Source organism: Crocodylus siamensis, chromosome 4 (genome assembly GCF_052110815.1).
Source record: "Crocodylus siamensis isolate JL-2025a chromosome 4, ASM5211081v1, whole genome shotgun sequence".
NCBI lineage: Eukaryota > Metazoa > Chordata > Crocodylia > Crocodylidae > Crocodylus > Crocodylus siamensis.
In genome coordinates this window covers 842,611-867,507 of record NC_143398.1, presented here as the reverse complement: position 1 = coordinate 867,507, position 24,897 = coordinate 842,611, and the positions used below count along the sequence as shown (strand labels likewise).

The following is a 24,897-nucleotide window of genomic DNA, read 5'->3' as shown; positions in this document are numbered from 1 at the left end:
TACTCTCCCAATGCCACTTGGGAAAGATCCCAGCTGTGGTTCTCATCCCATTCTTGACCAGTACTCTTAACATCTGCTTTGTCACTGACCAACCATTTTGGGGCCAAAGGAAAAGCCCTCCAAGGCCACTGTTCTCCGGCCTCTCGGAGCCCCCCACAGGCCCAGCAGTTGGTAAGATTAAAAGTACTTGCAATCCTCTCCATCATATCAACATACAAATTTGTCCCTGGGGGAGTAATTTGGGAAAGCGGGGGCATAGGCCAGTGGCTAAGGCTATGCAATCCTGCTTCTTTCATTATGCAGATAACAACAAGGCACATTATAATTCCCACCATATTTTCCCTTTTACTTTCTGGACTAATTTTCTGAACTTTGATTAAGCCGTCTCAGGCGCACTTGGAGATCACCAGTAGGTTCACAGCTCCACTTGCTGGCTTCTTGTTCCGAAGACGACTCAGCTTCCGGAGTGAGTTCGTCTTGGGAGTTGTTGTCCTCTGACGCTTGTGGATGTCGTTTCACACGGGTATGGTGTATCCAACGGTCATGGCCAGCGATCTTTACAGCGGTGTGGGTTGTTAGAAGTACCTGGAAAGGGCCACTCCACCTCTCAGTCAGAGGTTCCTTTTTCCACCGCTGCACCAAGACCCAGTCTCCCGGGGAGAAGTCATGTACCGGTACGTCTAAAGGCAGGCGCTGAAAGGAGGCTGCATACCTGTGAAGAGAAAACAAGACAGACTGCAAAGCAATAACGTACATATGAAGCTTACTATTACCTAATTCAAAAGTTACATTCTCTCGCATCCCAGGAGGTAAGACTCGAGGCGGCTTGCCAAACATAATTTCATATGGGGTCAATTTAAGGCCCCGTCGGGGAGTGTTTCGAATGTAAGTAAGGGCGAGCGGCAATGCTTGAGGCCACTTAAGACGTGTTTCAATACAGATTTTGGTGAGCAAAGTCTTTAAAGTCCTATTCATACGTTCCACTTGTCCTGAACTCTGTGGTCTCCATGGTGTGTGTAATTTCCAAGTAACCTTGAGAGTTTGCGCAACTCCTTGAACCACTTTTCCCACGAAGTGTTGTCCTTGATCCGACTCAATGGACTCAGGCAGGGAATACCGTGGAATGATCTCCTGCAACAAATCCTTCACTACTGTAGCCGCAGTGGCAGTCCTGGTGGGCCAGGCCTCGACCCAACCAGAGAGCTGGTCTACCATGACAAGTAAAAACCCGTGATGTCCGGACCGTGGGAGCTCGGCAAAATCAATCTGCCATGCCTGTCCAGGGTACGCTGCCCAGGGTCTACCTCCCATTGGCACAGGGGGTTTCCTTCGGGGGTTTACTTTCTGGCATGTGATGCACTTGGTAGCAATGCGCTGAGCTTCTACATATAGCCCTGGAGCTACTGCTTGGCGGATCACTAGATCACCCATGGCCAAGCCTCCCATATGGGTTCTTGCATGGAGCTGTTGCAGCACCTCCCGAAGCAATGGCCTGGGTATCATGACTTTCCCTCCTGGTACTATCCACCACCCCTGTGAGTTCTTTTCTGCACAAGCTCTTTGTGCAAATTTATCTTCTTCAGGGGAATACTGTGGGACTAAATCTTGGATGTCTGGCCATATGGCATGGGACATGGCCTGCCTGGATACCTCCTCCGCTTCTCCCCCAATAAATGCAGCTTCCTTTGCTGCTGAATCAGCCTTTGCATTTCCAAGCTTATGCTTTTCCTCAGCAGCCTTCCCATGGGCCCGCACATGAATGACTGCTACCTCTTTAGGCTGGTGGAGTGCCTCTAGTAGCTTGATAATCTGGGGGCCATTAGCAATTTTATTCCCAGAGGCCGTAATAAAACCCCTTTCTTTCCACAATAGTCCGTGTGCATGGACTGTAGAAAAAGCATAGCGAGAGTCAGTGTATATATTAACCCGCTGGCCTGTCCCCAGCTGTAATGCTCGGGTGAGCGCAGTGAGTTCTGCGGCCTGTGCCGACCATGAGCTTGGCAATGACTCCCTCCATACTACCTTATCCAAGGTTACCACTGCACATCCTGTTCGTCTTTTTCCATCGATAACAGAGCTGGAGCCGTCTACGAAGTATTCAACATCTGGGTCCTCAATTGGGTCCTCAGCAAGATCAGGTCGCACCTGTGTGGTTTGATTTAGGACCTCAAGGCAATCATGCATCGGTTTCCCTGGCTCCGGCAGCAAGGTTGCAGGGTTTAAGGCTGTAGTATGTTTGAAAGTAAGTCCTGGATTAGAGAGCAAAAATATCTCATACCGTGATTGTCTGGAGGGGTTAAGAAATTTCCCTCCCTCAGTCCCTAGGATCTGGGGAACTCCATGAGGAGTGAGTATTTCCATATCCGCACCCATGACTATCTTCTGGGCTTCTTCAACAACCACTGCTGTGGCTGCCACAGCCCGAAGACAGGCTGGCCACCCGAGTGCCACTGGATCTAGAACCTTTGAGTAATATCCCACGGGTCTCCAGGTCGGGCCCGATGGCTGTGTCAGCACCCCTGATGCAACCCCTTGATTCTCATGAACATACAGTCGATATGGCTTTTTACAGTTTGGGATGGCCAGGGCAGGGGGCTGGGTTAATGCTGCTTTAAGCAGATCAAAGGCATGCTGCATTTCTTTATTCCATTTCCATTTAGTGAGACTCTCCTTAGTCAGGGAGTCATACAGTGGTCTAGCCTTCCCACCGTAATCTGGTATCCATAGTCGACAGAACCCAGTTAGCCCTAGGAATGCCCGCAGCTCCTTAGGTGACTTAGGTGGGGTTAGACCTTGGATTGCCTGTATGCGACCTGCACTCAGGGCTCTGACTCCTTTTGAGAGCTTATATCCCAAAAATGTGACTTCAGGCTGACATATCTGGGCTTTCTCTCTAGAAACTTTATATCCTTTTTTCCCCAGAGTGTTTAGGAGTGACCTGGTGGCTTCCTCGCAGAGCTGCAAGTTTGGGCTTGCAACTAGCAGGTCATCCACATACTGGAGGAGAGTCACTGCGGGGTGTGATTCCTTCCACTCCTCCAAGTCCTTTTGAAGGGCAAGTCCGAAAATATGAGGGGCTGCTACGAATCCTTGTGGGAGAACTGTCCACATGAGTTGGGCTTTATGGAAGGTGTCTGGATCCTCCCATTCAAAAGCAAACAATTTTTGACTGTCTCGGTGAAGGGGAATAGAGAAGAAAGCATCTTTCAAATCTAGCACTGAAAATATTTCAGCTTCCCCCGGTACTTGTGTCAAAATCGTGTGAGGGTTCGGGACTACAGGATGGTCTGAAAGGACCTTCTTATTTACTGCCCGTAAGTCTTGGACCAGTCTGTATGAGACCCCATCTGCCTTCGGCACTCCAAGGATGGGGGTGTTATAGGGTGAGGACCCTTCCACTAGCCATCCGTACCTCTTGTATTTCTCTATTAACGGCTTGAGTCCAGCTCTGGCCGCTCGGCTGAGTGGGTACTGCTTTACCCGAACGGGCCCCTCCCCATCCTTGAGTACGATCCTTACCGGGGAGACGAACTTAGCTCGCGCAGGGGTTCCATCAGCCCATACCGAGGGGTCTACTCCAGTCATGTGATCTTCTGGACTTACTGCAGGGCATCGGTCCTCCAGGAGAGCCATCTGATAGTTCGAGCTCTGTTTGACAGGTAGCTGGACCACCATCTGATCGTCTCTGAAAAAGATCTTAGCTTGCAATTTTGTGAGTAAGTCCCGCCCAAGGAGTGCAACCGGGCAACTTGGAGAATACACAAAGGAGTGCTCGAGCAAATGGTCTCCCACCTTGGTGAGGAGTGGTTTACAAACAGGGAGTCAGGTTTGCATTCCCTCAATCCCTTCCACAAGTACATGCTGTTCACTAGTTCCTGCACAGGGGGGTTTTTCTGGAATCATTGAAAATGTAGCCCCAGTATCCACCAAGGCTTCAAAGTTTTTGCCACCAACCCTAATGGTTACCATGGGATCTTCTCGGGCTCCAACCCGAAGGGTAGTGGTCTTAGATCCCTGTCCCCTTCATTCTGAATCCTCACCCTTGTCTTCTGCCCGCATGAGGTGACCTCTCGGTTCCCCCTCTCTCTTCTCCTTCAACTTCGGGCATTCCCTTTTCCAGTGTCCTTTCTCTTTGCAATAAGCACAAACGTCTGCTCCCACTCTTTCTCCTTTCCCCTTCTGCATCCCAGCCTTTTCAGAGTTCCCTCCAGTTATAGCAGCTGCTAGTGCTGCCATCTGTCGCTGAGCCTTTTTATCCTCCTTGCGCTCCTGCACTTGCTCACGATTCCCATACACCTTATATGCAATTTCCACCAGCTCTGAAATCGGTTTCCCAGCACCTCCCTCAGTTTTCTGTAACTTCTTACGGATATCAGCAGCAGATTGACCAATAAACATAAGATTTACCATGCACTGGTTATCTGGGGCTTCTGGATCCAGATCTGAAAACCTGCGAAACGCCTCATACAGCCTCCCAAGGAAAGCTGAGGGATCCTCCTCTTTTCCCTGTCTCACTTCATACAACTTAGACAGATTGGTAACCCGAGGCACTGCCTTTCCCATTGCTTCCACTATAATTCCCAGATACCGTGCACTCAGCTCTCTGCCTTCGGCAGTGTGATTATCCCATCTCGGCTTTTCTACAGGGAAGGTATCACGCAGACTACGACCAGCAGCACCCTCTAACTCAACTCTGGCTGTCGCAATACGCTCTGCTGTACCTAACACTAATCTCCTCTCCTCCGGGGTTAGGAGGGTCTGGAGCATCATCTGGACATCAGCCCAAGTGGGTCGATGAGTCTGCCCAATAGATCGAAACAAATCCCTCATCTTTTCAGGGTCTTCACGAAAAGAGGGGCTCTGATTCTTCTAGTTAAATAAATCTGAAGTGCTAAATGGGGTGTAGACAAAAGTTGCAGTGCCTCCTTCCCCAATAACCTCTCGCATCGGACAGTTCAGCACCGGCTGTGACTCTACAGGCTTGCGCAAATAATAACCCTTATTTCCTGATTCAGATGAGGCACTTGGCTGAGGCTCACGCTCTAACTCATTAGGTATGCCTTGGTACGTCGGTGGTGGTCTCTCTAAGGGAGGGGGCGGTGGTGCAGAAGGACTGGATGCCGAGGAGGCGTCTGACTCATCTTCGCTACCCGACAGGGCAACCGGAGCACGGGTCCAGTACTCAGCGAATTCAGAATCCCCCCCCTCATTAGACTCAGGAAGTACAGGCGCCCCCCCCCCCCCGAGTCTTTTTCTTAACAAGCATCACATGAGACTTTACTAAGTAATTCTTAATCCAAGGTGGCTGATTTTGAACCACCCACAACCAACAATCAATATAAGGAAACTGATTCCAATACCCATTTTGCATAACAATTTCATGGATAGCTATCACTTCTTTTAGCACAAAGGATCCTTTCGGGGTCCAGTGGACCCCAAATGTTGGCCACTCGAGTTGACAGAACTTAGCTAAATCATCTTTTTTCATTTTTATTCCGTAATCAGCCGGCCTTGCAAATTTATTAAAATGACGTAATAAGCACCTTAGAGGGGTATCCGTGTTTTCTACACGGGAGCTAACCGTACCCATTTTGCCCACAAAAGTGCACCCAAGGCACACCAAATACCAAAAAGTCCCTTACAGCAGATGATTTACCATGAGAACATGCACACCTCCTGCTCCGGACCCAGAACCAAATTGGGCAAAGGGAATTCGTATACTCACTCAGATACCCCAGAGATCTCGATCCAAAGCCAAAAATGTGTACCTGGAGACTCCAAAAAAAAACAAAATTTGCATAGGAGCTCTTAGTATTCCGGATGTCCCGGCTCACACCTCAAGCCCCCCCTCAGGGCGAGCCAAAAAGAAAGGCTCGGCGCGCAAACCCCCCAGGGGGGCAGAGACGATGTGCCGACGAACTCCGGAGTTATCCAAAGAAAGCCCCACGTTGGGCGCCAGATTGAGGTAAAAAAAAACTCTCTCTTGGTTCGTTTTCTTTGGAGGCTCATTGAATAACAAATTCTTAGGCACACATTGTTGGTGAGACAAAAGGTATGTATTTGCAAATAGGGTCAGAGGGAGAAGACAAAAGATCAAAACCCTCTGCCCCTGAGTACCATCATTAGCAGGCTTTTATCCCCTCTCTTCTGGCACGTGTACAGAAACAGGAATTCTTACAACTCATTTCCGGTTCATACAAACATGCATGAGAATACGTCAGATCATGCATCCCATGTGTATTATAATTAACTACTTAAGTATGCGGGGCGGATAGGCTTAATATGTATTAGCTGATTGCGCCTGCTCAGAAAGTATGTTAGGTTACCAAAAGTTCAAACCTTCTCTGCCCCAAGGACAGGACCATTAAAAATTGCAATTTACTCTTATCTACATGAGAACACTAAGGAGTATATGCTTTACTGTAACAAAGAGATAGTAAATTTGCAGAACAAAGAGAGCTCTTGGAGTTTTTTCTTCAGTTCCCAACCCCCCGCTTCCCTCTCTCATTAGGGAGACAAGGAAGGCTGGCAGCCGTACTTATTCAAAGGACAACTATTGATGGGAGCTAACAGCTATTGATAATGCATTTTTAATAATATTTCTAACACTGCCAGGGTGTGCAGGCCGCCCCCAGGCTCCAAACCCCGCCACACACCCACAGCCCCCACACTTTCACCAATTATGCCCCCCACACACACTTACTTCAAAAAATAGCATCTCATGATTTACATTCCAAATCTCTTGATTTTTAAGAGTTTGTCTTACGATTTTTGACACCGTGGGCTTGACAATACTGCACCCTTGGTGCTCACACTTTCACTACCACAGAGCAAGCCCCCTGCATGTCCAACCTCTGTCAGGCGGGGCTGCACCTGAACCGGGCGCTGCCTTCCCAGTGCCCAGCACCTCTCCAGGGGCTCCTGTCAGGAGCAGGAAGCTCCCTGGCCTCACGTGCTCCACATCCCCGTGTCGGCCTCACCCTGTGCGGCTCAGCGATGGGAAGCCTGGCACCCCCGGCAGCCTTCGCTGCACCCGGCACATGGCCCGCAGGTAATGCCTGCAGGGCCCGGTCCTGCAGGGCTCCAGAGAAGACACAGGGCATGGGACACCACTTTCCACATCCCAGGCTCTGGTACCAGCCTCCTCGCGGCTGCAGCTGTCACCTGCAGACCTGGAAGACCTGGGCAGGCAGCTGAAGCTGCAGAGACCTGCCACGCCTGGGTCTCCCCAGGAGCCGCGCAGCCCAGGTCCAGCAAGACCTCCTTGAAGCGGAAGAAGGCCTTCTCCCTGTTTGCCCTGGGACCTTCTCTCTGTGTGCAGCGTGCTTAGACCCGCACTCATTCCCCTCAGGCCCAGGCAGCCGCTTGCATCCAAACAGCATCCACTAGGTCCTACTCCCCCGAAGCCCCCCACTACCCTCCACCCTGTACCCAGACCATGCAGTGACCACTCCTGCAAGGGGCTGCAGGGCGGTGGAGCGGGCAAGGAGGTCACTGTCTCCGATGCTGAGCGAGCAGCTCCGCATCATGTCGGGTGCCAGCATGGTCAGCGGTCCCGGGACAGGAATGGATGGAAAGGCTGCATGATGAGGGGGGTCAGTGATGAGAGAGGTGTGCAGGAGGTGGTTCTGGGATGGGGGTGTGCAGGAGGGGGTAGGGAGCCACCCAGGGTAGGAAATCCATCACAGAAGTAGTCTGCAAGCAGCCAGCAGGAAGGAGTCAGAGGAACAGGAGCAATACTGAACGCGCAGGGAAACGAGAGGTGTAAAACCCGTCTGGGAACGCAGGCTCGCTGCACCACTGGACGACTGACGAGCTGGACCGCTGGACCGGGCCCCAGCGAGACCCTGAACTGTCTGATCCCAGGACAGGGGACCAGGCCTGCATGCAAGGTGACGAATGCCTGTCCTGGTGTCAGCGTGTGCTGCTGCCGAGGGACCCCACGCCAGGAGGGGAAACTCCTGTCTCAAGCGTCCATTCGCTCAGCCCCCACCGGCCCCTGAACCAAGGGTCTGGGCACACAGCAGGACCTGTGGGCTGGGATCCAGCCGGCCCAGCTTCCTTCACCCCAGGGGGCTGCAAGCATCCCGGCAGGGCCTGCGGCCTCCCTGTTCTTGTGTCCAGCACCCGGTGGTTTCCAGCACTTCCCTCACAGCCGTTGGCTCCTGCACGGTTGCTGTGCCAGGGTCTGTCCCTTCCACGGGGCACAGCACCAGCACCTGATGATGCCCACCTGCCCCAGGAGGCCTTGCGAGGGCTGCCGAGGAAGGAGGAGGGAGCAGCCCAGAGCCCCCCACAACGTGCAGCACTGAGCACGGGGGGAGCAGAGCCCCAGCTGCAGCCCCGGTGTAGGCGGCCAGGCGCGGGCGGGAGGGAGGGAGAATGGGGCGGATGAGCATCACCACGGTCATCTTTACTGCGGCAGCCCAGGGGCGACATGAGGCTGGGCTCCGGATGGACCGAGAGGCAGAGACACCCCCAGCCCTGGGCTCCCCACCGGGCCCCCCCACGTGTGGGAGGGAGACAGCAAGAGCAACTGCTACCAACACAGACCCAGGGAGACCTAGCCATCATGCAGTGCCTGGGCCCTGGGCCCCCGCCCCAGGCTGATCCCCCAGCCCAGCCCAGCCCAGCACGTCCAGTCCAGCTACTGGCACCGTCTCGCCATCGCCTGAGTGAGCACATGAGACGTGGTGTTGGTGATCCTGCCTCCGTCTTCAGCTGCCGCCGCCTCCTCGGCTGTTTGAGGCTCTGGGCAATGCTCAGGGGCCTAGGAAAGATGTGGAAGGAGCCTGTGGCTCGTCATCTGGGCCCATGGGTCTGTTCTCCCGGCAGAGACCGAGCCTCTGGGTTGCCCCGAGTCAGGCAGGGCCAAGGCTGCGCCTGCTGCTGGGGCATGGGGGAGCGCAGGAGCCAGGCGGAAGGACGGCCCTTGGGATGTGGGGTCCCCAGACAGGAGATGGATGGGAGCTGGGGAGCCAGTCTGGGCTCAGGAACATCCCCGGCACACGTCACTGCTGGGAACTCGGCCTTGATGGGGGCCATGTTCCCCACAGCCGCTGGGCTGGGACACGCGGTGACCCCCTGCCTGCCCGGGACGCCCGAGTGGACGTTCCCAATGGCCCAGCAATTGCCGCTGAGGCTGAGAACCGGTGACCGGAAGCTCAGCCCGGGGGGGTCTACGGGCAACTAAGGGAGGGAGCGGCACGTCGGCATGCACACCTTGTCCCCCAAACCCGACACATGGCCACGCGCTGCCCCAGCTGACCTGAGCCCAGTTATGCAGAAGCCTCTGCCATGGGCTCCCCTCACCCAGCCCTGGGTGCCCCTGTCCCAGATACCCACCAGGAGGGCCTGGAGCGAGGGGTCAGGCAGGACCGGGGGGTCACAGCCCCTCTGGGCTCGGCTGGGCAACAGGCAGGTGTGCTCCCCGGTGGACTCACAATGACCAGGACCACAGCGGGACCCACGACAAGGCCCCTTATCCCAGAACTGGGGCTGGGCCTGTCCAGTCCCCACCTCTTACCGCTGCTCCTCTCGATGGGGGTCTCCAGGGCGAGGTGTCCCACGCGGCAGATGTACTCTGCCCCCTTCTCCTTGGCTCTCAAGAGGACGAGTCTGGTCTCCTGCTGGAAGCTCTTCCCGTCCCGTGCCAGGACAGCCGTGCCCGGCTCCACCCTCCACTCAACCGAGTCCCGCAGGATCACAGCAGTGGGCTCCCCCTTGCCCCTCCGCAGCCAGGTCACGCTCAGCTCCCCCGGGAAATGCCCCGCGATGCGGCAGCTCAGGGTGACTCCCTTCCCCGTGGCCATGGACTCGGTCCGGGAGATTTCGGACACCTCCGGGGGCCGCAGGAGCCCTGGGGAAGGGAAGAGGCAGAGGCAGGGACAGGCCCCGTCAGGGCAGCCGCGGCCCCTCACACCCCACCCAGACCCAACACCCCTGCGGCGGGGCTGGGACCCCCGGACACGGCCCCTCCTCACCCGCGGCCCTCAGGCTGAGCTCTCTCTCGCTCGGGGGCTCTCCGGGGCCGTGCTGGACGCACACTCGCACGCGCAGCTCCGGCCGGGTCAGGCTGCGGCTGGGCACTCTCCAGACGCTCGTCGCGGTGAACGTGCCGTCCGCGTTCTTCTCTATCTGCGCGCGGTCTGCCTCCCAGCTCCCGGCCCCGTCCCAGCCCCACTGGATCGGGGGCACCTCCCGGGGGTAGAAGTTGTGGAGCTGGACAGCGAACGGCACCTTGTCGCGGGGGTCCCACTCGGGCCACACCTGGATCTCCGACACCTGTGGCTGTGGCCGGGCTGGGGAGACAGCGGGGGAGTTAGCAGTCCCCAGATCCATCCCCCTGACAGAATAAGGCATTGGGGCGCTGGGCACTCACCCCACACCCGGATCTCCGGGGACACTCGCTCCTCTCGGATCCGTTTGCCCTCGTGGAGGAAGACGCACCGGACCCTCGCCCCGTCGTCCTGCACCGTGGGGGTGAAGGTCAGGGAGGACGTGAGGCGGGTCCCAGCTCTCTCCTCTGTCACTCCCCAGCCCGGGGGGAGGGCGGGGATCAGCGGCTGGTGCTCGGGGCTCTCTCGGTCCCAAGCGCTCTCCGGCACCGTCCTGTCCTCGCTGTGGATCCTCTCCCACATCACGGCCACGTCCTCGGGGACCGTCCCCTCCATGGAGCAGTGCAAGGTCAGCTCCTGGCCCAGCAGGCACCGCGATGGCACCTGCACCTCTGCGACATTGTAGGAGACCATCCAGCCTGGGGGCCAAGCAACCAACACCCGGGACACGGGTCAGCCTGGGGTTATCGGGGAGACATGTCCCGTCTGAGGTCTGAGCTCAGGGCCAGGAACCACGGGGTTGAAACCTGTCTGGGGACAGGCCTTTGCACCCCAGCATCACGGGTGCCTCCCTTTCCCTCGCTAATCCCCTCCCTCTGTCACCCTGCAGCCCAACAGCATCGTCCCTCTCTACCTCTTCTTCTCTTCCTCCAGAAGTAAATGGCTGCAGCAGCCACAGCTCCTGCTCCGAACAGGATCCCCAGGACAGGTCCAACCACGGCTCCAGTCTGATCCAGTGCTGCGCTCAGTAGTGAGAGGAGAGAAGAAGTCAGACCTAAGCTTGTGGCATTTTTTTGGTGGGAGCAGGGTCTTGCCTGAGACCCCTGACCCAGCTCCCACCTGCAATCCCCTCCTCCCTCCGGCTGCCGGGGCAGGGCGCAGCCTGGGCCTCAGCTCCCCTGCAGCTGCCTCTGGTGCGTGGCCTGGCATCCACTGTGCCCCAGCTGCTGCCCTCACAGTCGTGGGCCAGGGTTTGCTCTGGGATGCTGGGGATCTTTGGGGGGACCCTCAAGGCCTGTGTCCTGCTGCTCCCTGGTGCTCCAGCTCCTCCGGGAGGGAAGGGCATTCCCGCCGGCTAATACAGCCCCAGACCATGCAGGTCTGCAGCTCCGGGCTGCCTGCACGCTGGCCTGGAGCAGCTCTGTGCTAGCGCGGGGAGGGGGCCAGGGCACTTCCAGAGTCAGGGCAGCAGGCAGGTCCCTGTGTGGGATCTCACCTCGGATGTCCAGGGCGACGTCCTCCTGCAGCGGCTGCCCCAGAGCTGCATGGCGGACCAGGCAGGAGAAGACGCGGTCGGCATCGCTGCGGGCGGGGGTGAAGGTGTAGGTCAGGGTGAGGTTGAAGGTCCCGTCCGCGTTCCTCTGGGGGCTGGAGCTGGTGAAGCCCTTCAGGACCTGCCCGTCTCTCAGCCACGACACGTCCACGTCCTCGGGGAAGAACCGCCCCACGTGGCACAGGAGGGAGGTCTCAGCATCAGCCACGACTGGTTTTCTCGGGATGGAGATGGTCGGGGCGGCTGGAAAACAGAGTCGGTGTGCACTTTGGGATTCAGGCCTTGAGACTTGGGACACGTGCCAGTCCCCTTGCCTGGTCAGGCACCCACAGCACCAGTGAGGCCACGTGGGGCCTGGGGCTGTGTCAGCCCTGATGGTCAGCTGACCGACCCCTGGCTGGCATCACCATGGCGGTGTGGGTCTGATGGCCTGGGACAGCACTGCCCACGTGTCTGGCAGCAGGACACAGGGGCTCCCCGAGCTGGCATTCACCCCAGGGGCTGACATGACAAGAGCAAAGTGTCCCTCGGTCTCTGGTGAGCATTGCTTGTTCAACACCTCACTGCACATGGCACAGGGCTGTGTGCTTGTGTCCCATGAACCCACCCATGTCCAGCCCGGGCACGGCCCAGACTACCTGTGGGCCCCTCTCCGGTCCTCACCGAGCAGGCCCAGGATGGTCTCCCCGTGGTGCAGCTGTGCCCCGTACCCCACAACACAGCGGTACAAGCCCTCATCGGGCACAGTCACCGCGGCCAGGGCCAGGGAGGCGTCTCCGCTCTCCAGCTCCTTCTCCGACGGCAGGCTGGCCCTGGGCCAGGCCTCCCTCCTGCCCTGTCCGTACGAGGCCACCTTCTCTCCCAAGAAAAACCACGTCACCCGCAGGGCGTCCAGGGCCACCGGCCCCCCGACATCGAACCGGCACTGCAGCAGGACCCCCGAGCCCACGCGGGCCGTGGAGGAGGGCGCCGTGGTCACCTGCAGCTGGGAACCTGCCCAGGGGAGAGGGAGCAGCCGTGAGACCCCCCGGGCTGGGCCGGCGCAGGGGGGAGGCTGCCCAGGGCTGCACGGCCCGCTGCGGGGACCTGGTGCAGGGAGATGCAGGGAGTGGGGCCGGCTGCGCTCGGGGCACCAGGACTTCACCCGCACACACACTGAACTGCCCCCTCTGCCTCACCCATGGGGAGCAGGGCCACGGGAAGGACCAGGGGGCCCAGGGCTGCATCTTTCCCCCTGTCCTCACAGAGTCCTTGGCCCTGAAGCTAAAATGGATTCCCAGGACCTCCTCTCTGGCTTTCCTTTCCCTTGGGAAGGAGCCAGGCCCCAGCTGGGATCAACCCAAAGGGACTCCATCCTGTGCCAGGAGCTGAAATGTGTCAGGGACGGGGCCCGGCCCTCCCCACAGCCCCGTGGCTCTGAGGAGCGGAGGGGAGAGTCAGCCCGGGGTCTCCCCTGTCCTGGGAGCAGGAGCCCGGGGCAGGCTCGGGGCTGGGGGGCCCTCAGGATCCGGCCCCCTCTGCTCCCTGCCCGGGGGCTGCTCCCAGGGCCCCAGGGCTCCCGACAGCCAGACCCGCAGCCCCCGGCAGGGAAAGGTGCACAGCAGGAGGGGCCGTGCACGCTTGGGGTCGGGTCCATCAGCTCCTCCAGGTCTGTGTGTCCCAGGACCCCCGGGCACCACGACGGGGGTGTCCCCTGCTGCTGGCCTCCACACCCCTCGGTGCACTTGTACAGCCCGCGTGTGACACGGCCGCCCTGCGCAGCACCAGAGGCAAACACGGGCCACCGGGACTTCTGCTCCAGGCGTGTTCACGAGGCGGCACCGGCTGCCCCTGCACCGGGGCTGGACACGGCCGCCACAGCCCGGCCCTGCCCCCGCGCCCCAGCAGAGCAGGGTCGCACTCACCTGCTGCCCCCAGGACGAGCAGAGGCAGGAGCAGGCCCCCGAGGCGGGGGGCCCAGGCCTCCCTCCATGCCCCCACAGCCGCCATCTCCTCTCCTGCGAGGTGGCGTGGGTCCCTGGGCCGTGGCTTTGTACTTTCCCCTTCCCCGTGTGGCAGGGAGGGGCTGGGAGAAGGGGCCAAGGTGCAGCGCGAAGCCGGAGCTGCTCCTGCCCCACCCCAGGGGGCCGCGGGAGCCGGGGCCAGCCCTGCCTGTGGCCCTGGGGAGAGCAGGGGAGGGTCGGCCCCAAGCTCTGCACGGCGTGAAGGCCCGTAGGGTAAGACTGGTCATTGCTTGCACTACAGTGAAGCAGGACTCGCGTGATTCCCCAGAACTAGAAATGACACAGGTACACTTGTGGAGAGAGTCTTGCCGGGAGCCGTGACCGGCTGCAGCAGAGGCACCGAAGAGAAAGGCAGCGTCTGACTTTGGAGCGCAGGACTAAGCAGGTGCGGAGCCCCTCGCACGTACTGCGATGCGCCCACTCCCTCGTGCTCCTCGGGGAAATCCTCTCTGCACCCAACTGCAGCACGGAGACATTTCCCAGCACAATGTTGAAGAAAAAAATCGTGGTTCGTTTCTCGGGAGGTGGAAAAAAAACTTTCAGCTTCAGACACACTTTATTAGTAATACAAAAGGTATATATTTGCAAATAGGGTCAGAGGGAGAAGACAAAAGATCAAGTCCCTCTGCCCCCGAGCATAATCATTAGCAGGCTTTTATCCCCTCTCTCCTGACCACGTGTGCAGAAGAAGGAATTTTTACAACTCATTTCCGGTTCATACAAACATATATGTAAACATGTCGCTTCATACGTCCCATGTGCATTATAATTAACTACTTAAGTATGCGGGGCGGGTAGGCTTAATATGCATTAGGCTATCACGCGTGCGTGGATGGGATCCAGGATTACTCAAAGTTCATCCTAAAGGCAAAAAATGGCATTTGCTCTTATCTTAGCCTTAGGAATTTGGGGTCATAAAAGAAAGTGTGATTTAGTGTGACAAAGAGATAGTAAATTTGCAGGACAGAGAGGGAGTGATACCTTTAGTACAAAGGGCCTTTGGTTTTTCCCTTCAATTTCCACCCCCCCTTCCCTCTCCCATTAAGGAGACAAGGATGGGTAGCAGCTGTGTTTTTTCTTTTTTTTTTTTTTTCTTTTCTAAATCTGCTATTGATAATGCATTTTTAATAATATTTCTAACAACATCGTGACCAGGAGCAATGCCCTGCAGCACTGACACGCTCCTGCACGCACACACCACTCCTCTTTTCAGACTTGCTTTGCTGCTTTCAAGGCAGCATGGGCTCTGTGAGGAAAAGGCAGTCCTATGGTGCAATAATGCCATCTCAGGAGGGAGTCACTGTTTCCACCTGCTGATCCTCATGCTTGGGTCAGACAGGACCTCAACAGATCACCGAGTCCAAAGGAGAGCTGGGCTCAGATGACCCCGGCCACATTGCTGAAGACAGCGGTGATGACATACGAACCCAAAATGAAGCCTTACACTTGTATATGGGGCCGGAGGTGGGAGTCCGGCGCCCCAGCTCACGGTTCCCCGGGGGAGGAGCGGGGCCAGCCTCCCCCTCACGTCTCCCCACGCGGAGCCCCCGCCTGGGGCACCCACAGCCCAGCCCTGCGTGAGGCAAGGGCAGCGCTTGGGCCAGAAGGAAGCTGTAGCAGTGGCAGGGAGGGACGGGGACACGTGCACCCCCAGCCCGGGCTCCAGGGCAGGGGACTCCTGGGCTCGCCCGTCTGCCCGCCCGCCCCCCTGGCCTTCCCCCACTGCGTCCAGTCTGGCCTCACCCCACTTCCAGAGCAGGCCCGGGGCAACTGCTCTGAGCCGCTGTCCGTGTATTGCTTCAGCTGACTTCCTGCCTTTTGGGCGGGGGCTGGACTCGATGATCTCCCGAGGTCCCTTCCAGCCCTGATGTCCATGAAATCTATGAAATCTATGAGAAGCAGCCCCCACCCTTGTCCATGGAACAGCACAGCAGTGCAGCAAACCTCTGCAGTGCTGGGCACAATCACTGCAGGCAGTGGGGGGCGGTGACACACTTCATGTACAGCCTCCTGGGGATTGGGGTCACAGGCCAACGGGAAGGGACAAGTCCAGGTAAATTGGCCTTCCCAGGAGAACAACACACGTAGAGGGACAGTGAACAAGTGGTGGGCAGTACCGCTGGGGTACACACACTCAGCACATAGGGTCCCCTGCCCACCTCTGGACATGTCCCCACGAGCCAGCCTTTAGTGCAGAGTCACTTGGTGGAAGTGAGTAGGTCGGGGATCACGCGCAGGCGGTTTGTGGCTCCCCTGTGCTGAGCAGAGGCTCGCCGTCGTCACGGCTTTCACCCCTCACTGGGGAAACGAGACCGCACCCCGCTGATGGCGAGGGTCGCCTGGGCTTGTAGCTGGTGTGATCCCTCGTGGGGATTCAAGACTCAAACCTCGGTGCAGAGCCCAGGATGATGCAGCCCGGGGATGGGCCGGGTGCTCCCCTCACCCCGGGTGTCCCCCCAGGTTAGAGGTGGTGCAGGGTGAGGGGGGGGAGCCGGCAGTGCACTCCCACGCGCAGGGGCTGGCTAAAGCCTTGGTGAGTGGGCGCGGGCCTGTGCGGCGCGGAGGGTCGAGCGGGAGAGAGCAGCCCCTGGAGCAAGCCCTCGTGAGCCGGCTTCACAAACTCCTTTGTGGGGGATGCAGCGCCGGGGAGCCCTGAGAGCGGGACGTTGACTCCTGCTGGGTTTGCAAATGTGGGGTTAGTAAAAGAGTGGGCTAAACCCTGCATGTGCAGCCAGGGAAAGCACTGTGGCAAGTTGGTGTCAGCTCAGGGGACAGACATGTAGCAGCGGAGAGTTCCCGGGACCCCGTGTGGGCCAAGACCCGGGGAAGCTCGGCCTAGGGGAAGCCTCCGCATGCCCAGGGGCATTTACACACACCTTTTCCACGCTGCAGTGCACTGGAGACTTGATTAGTCAAGTCTGCTCCACAAATGAGGGGACGCGCACTGCGCTGCACATCGTGCAGTTGTAGAAGTGGTGAAATGCGGGTCAGCACAGGCAAAATGGTGGTGGTGCGCTTCTGAACTAAAACACCTTTGATGACTTTTAGCTCTGAAGCACCACCACTGCTTCCTGCACGCTAACATGCATTTCACCGCTTACACAAGTGCATGCCTTGCAGCGCCAGGCACTTTTCAAAGTGGGGCTGGACAGACTGTAGCAGGAAGTCCCTTTTCTGCCTGCCCCCCAGTGTAACAAGGAGCCTCCCCTTCCATCATACGTTCCCCTCTTTGGAGATGTCTCTTCTCTCCTCTCTTTTCTTCCTCCCTCCTTTCTTCTTCCCCTCTCTCACTAGAAGATATAGAATGATTTGGGTCATTTTCTGCTTGGCACAAGGAAGTGTGTTTTCGGAGATGACATAGGTATAATATGGCATTTTACATTTTGTATGTGTGCGTTTTGTATTTTGGTATTTTTATCTATTTGTGTGGCATGGTATTTCTACCTGTTGTATTTCATCCTCTTTACCCTGTACCCATTAGAAGGAAGTTCTCCCTGTACCGGTGCTGCCAAGGGTGGGACTGAACCACTGCCTCCCTGTACTGGGCAGCAAGGGGCTCTCGAAGGTGCGTGCAGGCGCGTATGCGCACAAAGAAAACTCTTGCTGTGCATTAGCTTTGCAATGCCACGACCCAGCTGGAGAGACCCTGGGCTGCGGCGTCCTACAAACTCAGAGTGCAGCAGAGGCGCTGGGACCGGCTTCGCTCCGTTCCTCACCGTGCGGCATCCCCACAGGGAGAGAGCATGGCACGGGGCGGGCAGGAGTGGGGATGGGCTGGGGCTGAGCCAGGCACCACGCAGGCTCCTCCGGCTCGGGTACATGCTCCGCTGCCCAGCCGCGTCAGGCGAGCTTCGCCTTCAGCCCCAATGGCATCATTATGAGAGCCCAGCGAAGGTGAGGACCTCACCCTCGCATTAACTCCACCACATCACATAATGTATTGGTGTCACACTGTGTTTTCAGGATCCGCTGTGCCTCAGTATATCTGCTATACAAGATACAGGCTGTGCACTGTGACTGAGCATAATGTTGGTATAAAGCCCATCACATCTTTGTTCCCTAACGTCACCACATTTACAATTGCATGTTACCTTAATGAAGTCACAAATCACTTTGCCCATCAGTGAAAAGTGGACACCTCTGTGACGCAACCCAGCTGCTGTTGAATAGCATGCAACAGTTTAAGGCAGGAAATCCTGGTAAGAAATATCAGGAGGAAAACATATAACAGGATGTCCTGAGGGAGACCGTTGGGTTTCTCTTAATTTTTTCAAAATAAAATATATAATATATATAGTTTAGTATTTCAAGAATCTTTTCTCTCAAATAATGTTGCTCAACGCACCAAAAGGGAGAGGCGAGACAAGACGGCACAAAACACTTGAACTCTTGGTTCCAAATAGATACTTTTGATTAGCCCAACTGGGAAATGGCAATTGTGTGCATCTACCTGAGCGTGTAAGACAGCAGTGAGGTGCAGTAACAAGTTACCCAGGGACAAGTGACACCTAGAAATCAATAGGGGCCAACGTAGCAGGCGGCAACTCCCTGAACCGTCGCTGTTCAAGGGACAGAAGCCCCGGGTGGAAGTAATCAGAGCCAAGACTGACTTTTGGGGCTGAATATCACCAGATCGACCACTTCCAGAGCCCCATTCATGACAATGATAAATGAGTCAAAGTTCCTTAATGGACTCCCAACTGCATGTTCCCACGGCCAAGACCCTGGGGCTGACAGCTGCCATCCGGTAGCCACCACGGGGGGACGTCCCACAAGGGTCAACCCTGAAAACTGGGGAGTCACAAAGTGTGCAAGGACAGATGACAGGCAGTGAAGAGTGACCCTCGGGGCACCCTCTGGATCTCCACCTCAACCCGCACCCGACCTGTGCAGCCACAAGCACCAGCCGCCGACCCCCCCGGAAGATAAACCATGTTGGAAGAAGCCTCGACCGGCCATCGATGGCAGACCCCAGCGCTTGCAGGATAGGTATACCTGAGACCGGTGCCCTGCCAATATGCGTAGCTAGATGCTCTGTGTGTGTGTGCGTGTGTGGGTGCACGCGCACATGTGTGCATGAGTGTGTTCTTGAGGTATGAGCCCCAAAGGTTCTGATTTGATTTCACTGCAATATTTCAATCTGTCGAATAAACTAGAGTTGTGAGGATCTCGAGTTGCTCGTCTGTAGGCAACAGGTCTGTCCTAAGGGCCAGACTTTGCACTTGCCCTCGCTGAACAGACCCTCATGGGACAGGGACTTGTCCAGACCCAGCTGTTCTGATCCAGCTGTTCCCCCCCACCCCCCCACAGACAACCTCCGCAGCTCACCTGTGAAGGACGCACGGGCTGGGAGCCTGGACACCCGGGGTCTCTGGGGGGTGGGCATGAGAGCAGGGGGTGATGAGACTAGTCTTTGCCTGCTGGGGGCTGGAGGCAGGGCAGGAGGCACCAGTAACCTCCCCTACAGCCCAGCCCAGAGCCAGCCACATCCAGAGCCCCTTCCCCACAGAGCCAGCCACAGCCCAGTCCTGCGTGAGGGCACCGCTGGGCTCTGGGGGCGGCGAGATGGATGAAGAGAGGCAAGGCATGGAGCGGGACGTGGGTGGGGGCGCATGGCAGGACGCCTGGCTTCTCCCTGGTCTGGGGCGTGGGGGTGGGCTGCAGCACCCCCGACCTCCCCTGTGCCGCAGGGGGACCTGGGCAGTGCAGGATGGAGGCACCCGGGCAGGACGGGGCTGTGGAGATGCTGCTGGGGGGGGCACCAACTTCCCTACTGAGCTCAGGGCCTGGGGGGGAAGGGGGACTGGGGGCCAGGGGCTGGGTGCCTGGATTCTCTCCCCTGTCTCGGGGGTGAGAGCAGGGGGCTGGGAGCCTGGACACCTGGGATCTCTAGCCAGGGCTGTGCAGGGAGCAGACATCCTGCATCTTGCACAGAGCCCAGAGCGGCCGAGAGGTTGATGCAGACGACAGCGGGAAACATGAGCCCCCAACACTCCCCCTCACACCTGTCAGGGCTGGTCCCCAGGCCGTGGCCGTGGCTGTGGCAGGCCGGGTTCACACTGCAGCCGGCTCCCCCTCCTCGTTCCCACAGCTCTCGGCTTCCCCGCTGCGCTGCGCTGGGCAGGGCCTCTGCCCGTGGCGCCAGGCACCTCGCTGCCGTGCCCCATGCCAGGGTCCCTGTCTCCTCTCGGGGTGTCACCCCAGCCAGGTCCATGCCCTCCAGCAGGCTGCAGGTGGGCAGCAGCGCACGGGCCCTGCACGCTCCAGCTCCCCGCCTTGTATCTCCTCGTGCAGCTCCTAGCACGAGCCACAGCTCCCCGGAAAGGATCCTTGCAGCCCGTCCAGATGGCAGAGTGCAAGGAGCCAGGCCTGTGGCAGCCTCGTGGTCCCCCCGCCCCGCGCCCTGGTGCCCCCTGGTCTGGCCCCTGTGCGCACTGCGCCCCCCGCACCTCCACCTCTCCCTGCTGCCGTCCCTGCTCTTGTCCCTTCCCGGCTGGGAGCAGTTTCCCTGGTTCTCCTCCCTGCTGGCTCCGGCCTTGAGCTGCCAGGTCCACGCTCAGGCCTGGGGTCTTTGTGCTTCCCTCGGGGTGCTGCGCCATTCAGGTAGCCCCCCGGGCCTGCCGGCACTTGGGCTCCAGCTGTCCCCGTGCTGCCCCATTTCCTCTGGGCACTGCCTCACCCTGATCCTGGGTCCCGTCCCCTCCACCCTCGCCCACCACGCCTGGATGTGGCCATTAAATGACGAAAGGGAAGCTGCCTGTTAGTCCTAGCAGCAGTCCCTCCTCCTCCCTTCCCCAGCAGATCCCCTCCCAGACCAGCTAGCCTGAGCCCAGACCGCAGGGGGACCATCCCAGCCCGCACGTGCCCCGAGACCCCTGCTTCCTGCGGGGCTCATGACATGGCTCCAACTGCCCCTTGCACCACAGGCAGGACCAGCTAATGGCTTCAGTGGGCACTTGGCCCCAATCCAGCACCAGGCCCCGTCAGCCTTATACCCTTGTGGGGACCGCAGCCTTCCCGGCTTCGGCCCCTTTTCTCTTGCTGGTTCCCTTAGCCCAGCGCCCTGCGCCAGGCCGGATTTCTGCATCCCAGCCCCAGTCTCACCCTCTCCGGTTGCGTCTCCACCCTGTCGCTGACACTGAGCCTGCTCCGCCTCGTCTGAGCCCCTGGGCCCGGGGTCCTCCGCTCTGGGCCCCCGCCCCGCCGTGCCTTCCCTGCACACTGGGGCTCCTGGCCCTTGTCCAGCGCCTGGGGTCATGCTCCTTCCCGAGGGACCAGGGCGCTGCTGGCAGTCGATAGCGCGGCTCTGTGGTTGCCGGGCACCTCCCCGCAGTCGTCCTGCCCAGGACCTCCTGCTGCCCTGGCTTGCAGGGCCAGACCCCTGGCTCGCGCTGCCCCAGGCTGATACGCTGCTCCGGCCCGGTCCACACCGGATCAGGGACCGCAGCCCCAACCTCACCAAGTGTTTGCAAATGTCTTTCCTCATCCAGGAGCCATTGTGCTTCCTCTCTGGGGGGCGGTTCAGGGCTGTCTTCTGATGAAAATTGTCTGCCATGGTTTTTTGTTTTTACCCCTGAGAGGTGCGCAGCTCCATGTACTACAGCCCTAAGCCTTCTGTCTGGGAGCCTGTGGACTTGAGCTGCTTATAGGAGTCAGGGGCTCCCACCTCCCCCCACCCCAGCCTTACACCACCTGGACGTTAATAATAAGTCCAGTCCAGCATTAGAGGAAAGCCAGCGGTCTTCCTCTGCACAATATTGATAAATGAAAAATAATAACCATAAATGAACCTGCTTGGGGTATAGTTCTTGTTGCTAATTTTATGAACACGTCTTACCCTAAATCCTGTTGATGTTATAAGGGGTCGAACGTGTCCGGTGGATCCGTAGATTAACTCGGCTCCTGCACCTTTGCACACATCTTCTCAGGCTCAGATCCGTGAGGTTTCTGGCACACTTCGGGTTTGTCATATCATACACCAAGTCCACCACTTCCTGGAGTTTCCTCCCGGTCTCAGCTACATAATGGCACATATGTCTCAATTAGCCTTAAAAGCCCCCGCACATTGCTGACCACACTATGTCCTCCTACCCCCTGCGTCACGCGTTCACCTATAGAAACACTGATGGGCTATCTCCACACTGCTTTTTTGGAGGTCCAGTGCCCACAGGCATAGTGGGCAAACTGAGTTAGTTATGCTCAGTGTCTTGGCATAGTGTCAGGCCTTCCCACAACTAAGCAATGAAATTGTACAGAGTGCCTAACAGGGCACTGGGAAAAACGAGTGCTGTGACTGGTACGGTGGGCAAACCAGGGACAGTAGTTTCCCAAAAAAGCAAGGAAACCAAAAACGGAATAGGATCAGAGTAACTTGCGGCGGGCCAGTAGGGGGCACTCCTGCGTTGAGCCGCCCACCTCCCTGCCCCCAACCACCTTCCCGGCTCCGAGCGCCTCCCCGGGGCGCCTGATGCTCGGCCGACCCCTCTCCCGGAGCACACTCGCTGGTCTGGGGGTAACGCCGCCCCCACCACCCCGAGAAGGGACTGTCTTGGCCCTGTGTCCTTGGGGAAACACAGGCCTCATAGTCCGATGGGTACTCAACCCGGTACAGGCACTTGGGGCACTTCCCCAAGTCGGGGGCCAAAAAGGAAAGTCCTTCTTAGTCTGCGACCTAAGGGGTCTCTTGGGCATAATTTAGCGCCCCCCCACCAGAAGTCTCCCACACCGGTCACAAACGAGAACTGTATTGATTACAGGGGGTAGGGGAAAATAGGGTACAAGATAGAGCAGTATCCTAGAAATCCTGAAGAGCAAACAGCGGGGCTGAGGTAGCCTTTTGATCACGCATCTGGGTTACTGCCAGCTAGATATCTATCAGACCTCGAGTAGCTGACTCACACGCATCATCCTGAGCCTGTTGGAGGTCCCCTCTGGAGGCAGGCCATTCCCCGCTCCTGAGCTATTGGGGAGAGAGCCCGTTTCAGACGGTCAAGCTCCCCTCTGTGTCTGAGTCCCCGCATGGCTGATGCCCCCTCTGGGCCCATCCTAATCACACTGTCACAGAGCAGAGATTTTGGGGAGAAACAAAGGTGGCTTCCTGCCACAGTTGGTCGGGTTGGAAGGGACCTGAGCAGATCATCAAGTCCAGCCCCCTGCCATGGCAGGAAAGAGTACTGGGATCAAACGAGCCAGGCCAGGTGATTATCAAGCCTCCTTTTAAAGACCCCCAGGGTAGGAGCCAGCACCACTTCACTTGGAAGTTCGTTCCAGATCCTGGCTGCCCTGACAGTGAAGTCTCGCCTCCTGAAACTGCTCTCTGTGAACTTATGGCTGTTATTCCTTGTTACTCCCAGTAGTGCTTGGGGGAACAGGAACTCTCCCAGTGCCTGCTGGTCCCCCTTGGCCAGTTTGTAGACGGCCACCAGATCCCCCCTCAGCCTTCTCCTGTGGAGGTTTGAACAGGTTCAGGTCCTGTCGCCTCTCCTCATATGGCCTGCCCTGTTGTCCCCTGACCATGCGAGTGGCCTCCTCTGGACCCTCTCCACGTTGTCCACACCCCTCCTGAAGTGCGGCGCCCAGACCTGGACGCAGTCCTCCAGCTGCAGCCTGACCAGTGCCGCATAGAGGGGGAGGATCACCTCCCTGGACCTCCTCGGATGCATCTGTGGGTGCATGACAAGGTGCGGTTGGCCTTCCTGACTGCCTCTCCACACTGCCGGCCCATGTTCATCTTGGCATCAATGATGACTCCAAGATCCTTTTCTGCCTCTGCCCTGACGAGAAGGGAGTTCCCCAGCTTGTAGGTACGGTGCTGGTTCTTCCCCCCCAGGTGCAGCACCTTGCGCTTGTCGGTGTTGAATCCCATCCTGTTCTCATCTGCCCACCCCTGTAACCTAGCTAGGTCCGACTGCAGCCTGTTCCTCTCCTCCAGGATGCCCACATTCCCCCACATCTTAGTGTCATCCACGAACTTGAACAATGTGCTTTTTACCCCCTCGTCCAAGTCACTGATGAAGATGTTGAACAGTGCGGGCCCGAGGACCGAGCCCTGGGGGACCCCACTGCCCACGTCCCTCCAGGTCGAACATGACCCGTCCACCACCGCTCTCTGGGTGCGGCCCTCCAGCCACTTTGTGACCCATCTGGCTGTGTAGGCATCAACGCCACAGTCACCTAATTTCTTAGTGAGAATGGGGTGAGAGAGTGTCGAAGGCCTTCCAAAAGTTCAGAAAGACTATGTCCACCGCGACACCCATGTCCAAGGATTTGGTGACCTGGTCTTAGAAGACCACCAGGTTGGTCTGACAGGACCTGCCTCAAATTAGCCCGTGTTGGTTGCCCCTAAACATACTCTCCTGGATAATTTTCTCAAAGACCCTTCCCCAGGACTGAGGTAAGACTAACAGGCTTGTAGTTTCCTGGGTCCTCCCACCTCCCTTTCTTGAAAATGCAGACCACACTGGCCCTTTTCCAGTCCCTGCGGCACAACACCAGAGCACCACAAGTGCTCGTACAGCCGTGCCAGGGGTCCCGCAATGACCTCCGCCGATTCCCTCAGTACTCGGGGGTGTTTAGATTTTTTTTCTATATTCCTAGGTCTGTGTGTGTGTGTGTGTGTGTGTGCGTGTGTGTGCAAGCAGTCTGTGCCCCCCTGCAGAGTGATAGATAACACTGGCTGGGAAAAACACAACCATCTTTTTGTTTTTTGCAAAGTTTCCAAAACAAGTTCCCAAAAAATAATTCAAAGAAGTAAATGGAATTGTAATACTACTAATAATTGAATTGCATAGCTAAGCAAACTCAACGAAGCTAAGCTAAACCCTAACCACTCCTTTATAACATGAAAAAGCAGCAGGCAGGACTCGGTCGCAGCGCTCCTCTCGCGCAGGTGCCGACAGGGAAGGAGCTGCAAGAGGCACGGCAGGCTGGAAACACGAGGGCTTTTATACTTTTTTTAGTCCCACCCTGCAGACGCTGCCATTGGAAAGGCAGCCGGGGAGAACCCCTTCTCATTGGCTACCCTACAGACGCTGTATTCCCCCTCACACGCTCCCCCTCCCCCTCCCTTTCTAATTGCCTCAAAATGGCTAAAGTGGCTCCAAAGTGCTTTGGATGCCCCCGACCCGCTCCGGACACCCATTACTGGGATCCCGCTTCGAATCCAGAAGTGCCGATTCGGACGCCGAAGCATCGGAAGTGGGTCTGGATCCGACGCGGGATCAAACACTCGCACTCAGCCCCAGCGCGTAGCCTGTGGACGACCGCACACTGTGCCGGCAGGCCA

The 24,897-nt window shown here is 57.8% G+C and overlaps 1 protein-coding gene and 1 long non-coding RNA gene across 3 annotated transcripts in view; both read right to left on the bottom strand.

Annotated features, from left to right (window-relative positions):
* LOC149865316 (uncharacterized) overlaps positions 1 to 13,640 on the bottom strand; it is a 180,631-nt gene extending 166,991 nt beyond the window's left edge. The window contains exons 1-8 of the mRNA XM_090046312.1: positions 13,515 to 13,640; positions 12,274 to 12,603; positions 11,554 to 11,853; positions 10,972 to 11,076; positions 10,382 to 10,756; positions 9,984 to 10,301; positions 9,527 to 9,859; positions 9,009 to 9,179 (exon numbers count right to left, since the gene is read on the bottom strand). Of these exons, the coding sequence (XP_089902438.1) occupies positions 9,009 to 9,179; positions 9,527 to 9,859; positions 9,984 to 10,301; positions 10,382 to 10,756; positions 10,972 to 11,076; positions 11,554 to 11,853; positions 12,274 to 12,603; positions 13,515 to 13,599 (2,017 nt within the window). The 5' untranslated portion in view covers positions 13,600 to 13,640. The remainder of the gene's footprint in view (positions 1 to 9,008; positions 9,180 to 9,526; positions 9,860 to 9,983; positions 10,302 to 10,381; positions 10,757 to 10,971; positions 11,077 to 11,553; positions 11,854 to 12,273; positions 12,604 to 13,514) is intronic.
* Positions 250 to 6,661, bottom strand: LOC149865317 (uncharacterized). 2 transcript variants are annotated; one of them, XR_016441661.1, is made up of 2 exons: positions 5,657 to 6,661; positions 250 to 712 (listed from the first exon to the last, which is right to left on the bottom strand). It is a non-coding gene; the product is annotated as an uncharacterized LOC149865317 (long non-coding RNA). The 2 variants fall into 2 exon arrangements; XR_016441660.1 differs by having other exon boundaries at positions 5,726 to 6,661.
* Positions 13,641 to 24,897: the final 11,257 nt, after the last annotated feature.